At 43.7% G+C, this 8,521-nt stretch overlaps 1 protein-coding gene across 2 annotated transcripts in view; it reads right to left on the minus strand.

The window, feature by feature from the left end:
- AQR (aquarius intron-binding spliceosomal factor) overlaps nucleotides 1-5,338 on the minus strand; it is a 60,463-nt gene extending 55,125 nt beyond the window's left edge. For both annotated transcript variants that reach the window (XM_035110363.2, XM_035110354.2), the window contains exons 1-4: nucleotides 5,105-5,338; nucleotides 2,293-2,349; nucleotides 1,583-1,623; nucleotides 662-697 (exon numbers count right to left, since the gene is read on the minus strand). In XM_035110363.2, coding sequence (XP_034966254.1) covers nucleotides 662-697; nucleotides 1,583-1,623; nucleotides 2,293-2,349; nucleotides 5,105-5,215 — 245 coding nt within the window. In that variant the 5' untranslated portion in view covers nucleotides 5,216-5,338. The remainder of the gene's footprint in view (nucleotides 1-661; nucleotides 698-1,582; nucleotides 1,624-2,292; nucleotides 2,350-5,104) is intronic.
- Nucleotides 5,339-8,521: the final 3,183 nt, after the last annotated feature.

The following is an 8,521-nucleotide window of genomic DNA, read 5'->3' on the forward strand; positions in this document are numbered from 1 at the left end:
AAAAGAAGCAGGAAGAAGCTTAGTTTTCACTAAATGTTTGGAAGTGCTAACAAAACCTATACTTTAGCTGGCATAACGTTGTATTTCCTGTAGTTTCAACTATACAGCTTATGACACACTGGGATATGGCCTACTGAAGGAATGAGCTACATTATCTTTCCAAACAGCTATGGTATTTCATCCTTGCCTTAGTAATAGTAAATACAAATATTATTTGTACAGAAATTAGAATGTTTGAAGCATTTCATACAAATTATGTCAGCAACCCTTAGAACGATCCTGTAAGATATGTTCTGAGATAGAGCCAGCATTGCATAGTGGTTAGTGTTGGACTAGAAAGCCAGGTTCAAATCCCCACTCAACCATGGAGCTCAGGGGTGATCTTCGACCAGTCACTGTCTCTCGGGTCTATCCTACCTTACAGGGTTGTTGTGGCAATGCCTTTAGTTTACTGGAGAAAAGGTGGGCTATATATCAAACAAACAAAATTATCATCTCCATCTTGCAGATGGAGGGTGTGGAGATCAAGCTGGGATATAGTGGATTGCTAATAGCCAATTAGTAAATTTACGGCAAATGAGATTTTTAAACCAATAAGACACTACCCCAAATGGGTCAGATTATCATTTTAAAGTGCATTTCTTTCTCCAGAAACACTTACCTAAATTCCAGAAGCATGATCTTTCTAATTGCAAATCTGAAATCACAGACAGGGGAAAAAATTAACAATTCAACTCTTGCCTAAATTAGTTTACCTTATGTTGCATATTTGAACTCAAGGGGTACTATGCTTTGGTGGTTATAAACTAACCTAGATGGCAGATTCCAAATGGTGCTGATAATGGACTTTTGATTGCTCCACATCACTTGTGATATAAAGCACTCCTGGGTTCTCTGTTGTCTCCCATGCTATGTAACATCCAGCAGAGGCTGGTCTATTAGAATGAATGGAGCTCTGCTCCATCAATATCAGTCTGCCTCAACCAGCCCCCACCTGTCTGTCTCCATTTACAAATAGTTGGCTATCAACTTACTCCTCCTTAGTCTCAGTGTTACAGGAAGAAGGATGGGGACAAAACCAGAATTAGTTGGTTCTGAATATCATTGTCTATGGCTGGTGGCCTCCTTACCTTCTCCCCTACAAGTTGTGATGGGCACCAGCTTTCACTGTTAACATGAAAATGCCATCAGCTGCATTTCTCTTTTTCATTCAGTCCAGATGGCACTGGGATATATGAATGTTACAAATCTTATATAATGGTTTTAAACTGTATTTCTCTCTCTTGTTGTATAAGCCACCTTGAACAAGTTTTACTCATAAAGGCAGAAAAAGACTATAAATCTTTTAAATAAATAAAAATTCTAGACAGGTGCCCATAATCAGTGGTGAGGTGCACTGGCCTGTGGCCTGCATTTCTTCTAAGGAATAATAAAAATTGACCTTGCAAGACAATTTATACAAGAAAAACATACATACACAGAATTCAGACACTTATTTTATGGAGACTTCATTGTTTGATAAGTCAAAAAGGTGTCTTTTATGATACTGATATGGATAACAGAGAAAATGCAGTATACATACTTGGACCTAACAATTTCTTTTCCATACACATCTTCAATAACCTACAACAAAGGAAGAGAGAGGATTTTTAAAAAGAAAAAGATATGCAGCACAATTCTTGCTCCCCTTCAGGGCCGGCCCTACGGCAAGGCTGGGTGGCGCAATGCGCCAGGCCGCCAGGGGGGCGCCACGCTGCTGCGCCTGCGGCAGCCGTGTTCCACCCGCCAGACAGCCACGCTGGGAAATGGGGCGGGGGGGCGGAGGGATCTTCGCACCACGGCGCCAGATATGCTTAAGACGGCACTGCTCCCCTTTACCTCCTCTTTCCAGTAAGATGCATTTTCAGAGATGAATTCTTTCATACCATCAACACAGTAGCATGGTTTTAAAACTACAATAATGCATCATGTTTCATTACAAAGATTGTGCAGGGAAGGAATAATAATCTATGTACGGAAATCAAACTGGTTTTTAAAAGAAACTTCAAGGAATCGTTGGAGGTTTGACCAAATATTCCATTTTATAAGTGGTAAATATAGAACAGAATGTAAAAGCTGCTGTCAGAGTGGCTTATTTGTGCAGTTTTAAACAAAGTGCTGAAATCAAATCAACATTCTTCCTGTTCTGTAATCCAGAGTCCCAAAGTAAAAATATTTTACTTTAGATACGAATTTCTAGCATTTACTGCACTACCAATTTAAGATAGAACTGACAATGTATTAAGCATTTACCTTTGACTCAAAAGGTAGCCTTTTCTTGACATGTGGTGCCCAGTACTTGTTTGCCAACTGTAAGATAAAAGGTCATTTCATTAAAATATATAATCAGAAGCCACAGCCTACTATAACCAAACCTCTGTTCTATAGGACAACATGAGAATATTTCCAAACTTACCCTCTGTGTACAAAAGGGTAAGGATGCAAGGTTTTATATTATCAAAATAAATAAAGAATGTATAATAGTTTAATGACTTGAATATTCAAACATTGCTCAGCCTTTGCCCTCTAGATGTTTTGGCCAGTGCTAGCAGGGGTTGATGGACATTGCAGTTCAACGCCAAAGGCACCAGGTGGGTAAAGGCTGAGCTAGCTACGGTACTCATTACAGCGCCAGCTTGCAGTAAGCAAGTTGTTTCCTCTGGGTAAGTGCCATGCACACCACTTTGTTGAAAGCTATTTAAAAAAATAATAATAATGAAAGAGGGCTGGCAGAGATTCTTATTTTGAGCCCTGATTTACAAGGCAAAATATCTTACAAGTATAATACAAGGTTGTATATTGTCTCCCTGCTTATTTAACTTATATGCAGAATTCATCATGCGAAAGGCTGGACTAGATGAATCCCAAACCGGAATTAAGATTGCCGGAAGAAATATCAACAACCTCAGGTATGCAGATGACACAACCTTGATGGCAGAAAGTGAGGAGGAATTAAAGAACCTTTTAATGAGGGTGAAAGAGGAGAGCGCAAAATATGGTCTGAAGCTCAACATCAAAAAAACCAAGATCATGGCCACTGGTCCCATCACCTCCTGGCAAATAGAAGGGGAAGAAATGGAGGCAGTGAGAGATTTTACTTTCTTGGGCTCCTTGATCACTGCAGATGGTGACAGCAGTCATGAAATTAAAAGACGCCTGCTTCTTGGGAGAAAAGCAATGACAAACCTAGACAACATCTTAAAAAGCAGAGACATCACCTTGCCTACAAAGGTCCGTACAGTTAAAGCTATGGTTTTCCCAGTAGTGATGTATGGAAGTGAGAGCTGGACCATAAAGAAGGCTGATCGCCGAAGAATTGATGCTTTTGAATTATAGTGCTGGAGGAGACTCTTGAGAGTCCCATGGACTGCAAGAAGATCAAACCTATCCATTCTTAAGGAAATCAGCCCTGAGTGCTCACTGGAAGGACAGATCCTGAAGCTGAGGCTCCAATACTTTGGCCACCTCATGAGAAGACTCCCTGGAAAAGACCCTGATGTTGGGAAAGATGGAGGGCACTAGGAGAAGGGGACGACAGAGGACGAGATGGTTGGACAGTGTTCTCGAAGCTACGAACATGAGTTTGACCAAACTGCGGGAGGCAGTGGAAGACAGGAGTGCCTGGCGTGCTATGGTCCATGGGGTCACGAAGAGTCGGACACGACTAAACAACAACAACATAATAGGCTGCTTTGGGGGCACAGTCCTGATCTCCCCCCAGTGAGTACAGAGAGTAGAGCCTCTTTGTGTGGTCCAGCCATTCATTTTATCAGTCAGCAAAATGACGGTGCCTGTCAAAGGGCTTACTGCAACTAAAGTATATGCAACCGCAATCAACAGATCATAATAATGAACTTTCTTCATGGTGCTAATTGTTTGTGGGTATTTAGAACCATTGCATTCCTTTACAATATTATTAAATACAGTTCAGTGTTGGAAAAACAAGTCATATGTACCTAATGGCCAATACACCCACAAATACAATACTTTTGACACTGAAGACAGAAAGTCCTTTGGATGCACGATGCTTGCAGGAAACATGATTGAGATATCCTGCCTTAGTGTAATCATCAAGAAAACCTCCATTTCAGGGGCAGTGCACCTAGTCCAACCATATTATTGATTCCATATTTTATCAAGGCTTTTCTAGAGGCATCTATGTGACTTTTGCAGAAAACAGGTGCTGGATTAGAATATGAAATGTTGGTCTGATTCAGCAGCACTGTTCCTATGAGAGCATAAAAGGAGTGCTGCTATATCAGACCAAAAAGGCCGATGTAACCCAACATCCTGTTTCCACTGTGATCAACTGGGTAGGTGCCTATAGAAAACCCACGAACAGGACATAGTTTTAATTTGACCAGTGTTTTAACTGCTTTTAATGGTTTCTCGTTCTTCTTTTTAGCTGTAAGCCTCCTTGAGTCCCTGCCAGGGGAAAAAGCGGGGAATAACGAAATATAACAGCAACCACAACAACCCAGATGTTTAGAAATGCCGGTGCAAAATCTAATCTATTTTAATGTTTTAACTTCCTGTATATTTCAACGCACCGTAAACTTTTCCTGGTTTAATCTTTTCATAAATGAAATTTGTTGTTTGCAAGAAGAAAACACCTCAAAAGCCATCAAACAAACCACCAAACGGGCAGCACCCCTAGCCACTGATTACCCAGAGACGCCGTGCCTCTATAATCATAACGGTGGCCTAGTGGTTAGTGACAGACCGAAAACCTAGGAAACCAGGGTTCAAATACTTTCCTGGGCATGAAAAGCTCACTGGGCGAGCCTGGACCTCCCACCATAGCCTACCTCCCAAGGTTGTTGTGTGGGTTTTTAAATGAGAGGCGGGGGAAGAACCTCCTTGGAGGAGGGAGAAGAAAGTGGCATACAAATGCAATCAATAGATAAAGGGATCCCCCCCCCAAGTGGGGGGTGGGGTTTTCCCTCATGAGCCCCTTCAAAGGGGGACGAGCCCCAGAAGGAGCGTCTGTGCCACCCCCCTCCGCCTCTCTCTCCACCTGAGCCCAGCATCTTCCTTCGGGTCCGAGATGGGGGGGGGGGCTCACCTGCGTCACGAACTCCGCGTTGATCTGCGACACGGTGGGAGCCACGATCTTCTTGGGCGCAGGCGGCTCCTGCTGGGCTCCCGCCGAGGAGATCGCCGGCGCTGCTGCCATGTTGCTTCCGCGCAGAAGCCCGTTCCACGCCTCTTCCACGAGGCCAGTCTCTCCTCCCTCTCTCTTGAGAACCACGCTTGGTCGCGCCCGCTCTCTCCCCCCCCTAGTATGGTTTCGCCCGCCCGGACTGAAGCCGCCACCGCCACGCACGCTACTTCCGCTTCCTTTACAGATTCCGCTCGCCTCTACGCCTTGGCTCTTCCCTTTCCCCTCGCTGGGGCACATAGAGATAGAAATTTTAGCATGACGTCCACTCTCTCGAGTGATTCCTTGAGGGTTCCATTCCATGCACACTTAGCAAGGAGGAAGTCCCATTACTGTACACTCAACGGGGTTTACTGCCCTGTGTTTAGGATCTGCATTATACACTTGGAAAGGTTGAAAGTGCAACCGAATAGTTGAGAAGGGAGGGGATTTATCAGGTTTATTTTTTTATTTTTGCTGCAAACAGAGGGGCGGGAGCTTTTGTTTTGTGTCTTGATTTCCGCTTTCAGAGGAGAAGTGGCCGCGGCAAAAACGAGGAAGAAGCTTGTTTTCAACGAAGAGTGCAACCCTGATCTGGAAGCAAACCCTATTTTATTTAATTTAGTGACAGCAGCGATCCTGCGCGCGGTTCCCTGACAATAACTCACCTTTACCGTGAAGTTAGGGTGAAAGTTTCTGCTATGACAAGAGTTACAGCGCAATCCATACCCTCTCTACTCAGAAGTAAGTCCCAGTGAATTCAGTGGGGCTTACTCCCAGGGAAGTGGGGTTAGGATTGCAGCTTTGTTAGGATAGCTTTCCTGGATAGTTTAAGTCACGCTGCAATAAAGTAAGCTTGTGCCTGTTCTCTCCCTGAACTTAGCACGACACACACAAGAATACTGTACAGTATAGGCAGAAAATCTCAATAATTATAAGCATGACAGTTAGGTATGAGAAAGCTCGCTTGATATTATGATTTGTTTTTATACTGCTTAATGTAAACAGTAGACTGCGCTGTAAGGTAGCTCTCTTCATCTGCGTGACTTAAACGCATCTTCATAACGTGTGAACTGTGTGGTATTGTGCCGGACAACCTTGCTTGACGTTGTATTTCACTAATAGGAACTGAGTAGGCGGAAGCTCCCAATGCCCTTACTTACCTGTGAGCCTCGCTCTACCAACCCCAGTCCCACCCCCCACCCCCCAAAATGTGGAGATCATCACAATAGGAGCTTTGAGCCAAAGCGTGCAATGGCTTCAAGTGATCTCGGCTCCCCTCTGCTGGGCGTTGGATGTAACAGCAATATAAGTACGGATTTTATTTTGTTGCTTTATTCCAGGCATCCCCAAACTTCGGCCCTCCAGATGTTTTGGACTACAATTCCCATCTTCCCTAACCACTGGTCCTGTTAGCTAGGGATCATGGGAATTGTAGGCCAAAACATCTGGATGCCTGCTTTATTCGGTCATTACTGTACTGTATATAATTTCCCACTTTACATGCAGCACAGCATTTATTAGTGCTTGTATATTGTAATGAAGTTCCCTCCCCCAATTATATGAACCTGCGGCAATGCTTGCAGGATATCTTTGGGACCAGGCCATATATGTCTGCTATCCCTGGAACTGGATTGTGTGGGATATAAGTCTTTATTTATTTATTTATTTATTTAAAATGTAATTAAAAATATACAAAAAGAGCCCAACTGGAATACAGTATTATCTTTACATAATTGTTATTGACCATGACACCTTTAGGCAGCACTTAATTGTATGCTTCTTCTTCTTTGGCGATCACTCATAGCTGAGTAAGATTGTCTTCTGTAAACACAATTTTAACAATGAGTCTGTAAGTGACTGTGTAGGCCAATTCTTGATCCACATGTTCTTCCACAGTTGGGGACATTGGTTTCTGTGTGGGAGTTGATAACAGTGTGGATTTGCCAAGCGTGCCTTCCTCTTAGCACATTTCTCCCTTGTGTCCTCAGTTCGAGTGTCTTCAAAGCCCATGACACCTTTGGTAAAGGCTGTTCTCCAACTGGAGTGCTCACAGGCCAGTATTTCCCAGTTGTCAGTGTTTATACTACATTTTTAAAGATTTGCCTTGAGACATGTGCTCCTTACCAGAGCTATGACTAGCACCAACGACTGCTGGACAGATCACCCACTAATATGCTCCGCAATGGCTATCAAGATTATACCTCAACACAGGCTTCAAGGAAGGAAACCAATGTGCAATATGAACACTCAAGCCCTTCAAGATCCCATTAAGCGGGATTGCTTCCAAACGACTCTTAAGGACCATCTGCTTTCAGAATTCCCTGATAACATCAAGGAACACTGGACTAAGCTAAAAACATCCACTATTGCAGCCTGTGAACAAACTATTGGATACCAAACCAAGAAACATTAGGACTGGTTTGATGAGAATGACAGTGAGATTGAACACATGATTGACAAGAAAAGGAAGGCCTTTGAGATCTGGCAAAGAGATAGAAACTGTGCCACTAAGAAAAAAAACCTATGCCAACGCTAAGGCTGAGGTTCAAAGAACCAGAGAACTAAGAAAACACCTGGTGGATAAAAAAAAGTTCAAGAGAAATCGTATGCTAGTATTCTCTTCTCAGGCTGGGACATTCCTTGACTCCACAAACTTCTGCGGCATTGGTAAACACTTTCTCTGCTTGCCTGGAATGTGATGGGAACATAGGAAACGACCTTATTTGGCCCCCTGCTACTGGCTCGGCTTGGTCAGGCAGAGGTCTTCCTCGTCACCTGCTAGTCCGATCCTTTTTCAGAGATAGCGGACTTGTGGCCCTCCAGAGGCTGGATGCTTCCAGACAAGCCGCTTATTGAGCATTCACTCTGATCTGTTTGCAGGAAGGTCTGGTGGCATTGCATCAAAGCAAGTGTAACGCCAGTGCATTTTCCCCATAACTTGCCTTATTGCAAAAAGTCCAGTCCTTTGGGGAAGTGGGTTTGTTGCACAATGCCTCCCAATCAGCTATAACCATGCATGTTGAATTTGCTGCCATGTGATTGAATTCCTCCTGAAAATTGCCACAGTCTGGAAGTACCCATCATTGGACAACCTCTCCCCCTGCATTGCCCCAGACCACCGGCCAATGCTGGCTTGGAGTTGGAGGCCAGCACAATCTGGAAGGTCCCTGGTCCCTGTTTAACCAAAGATGCCTGGGAGCAAAGCTGGGATCTTTTGCATTTAGAGCATGTGCTCTACAAACTGTTCTGTAACTTCCACTCTGATCAGAATGGGTTTAAAGATGCTCTGGTTATCCAGACATACCTTTTGTGGTTCCCTTTCCTTCATTTTCCAGCAGG

Source organism: Zootoca vivipara, chromosome 1 (genome assembly GCF_963506605.1).
Source record: "Zootoca vivipara chromosome 1, rZooViv1.1, whole genome shotgun sequence".
Lineage (NCBI taxonomy): Eukaryota > Metazoa > Chordata > Lepidosauria > Squamata > Lacertidae > Zootoca > Zootoca vivipara.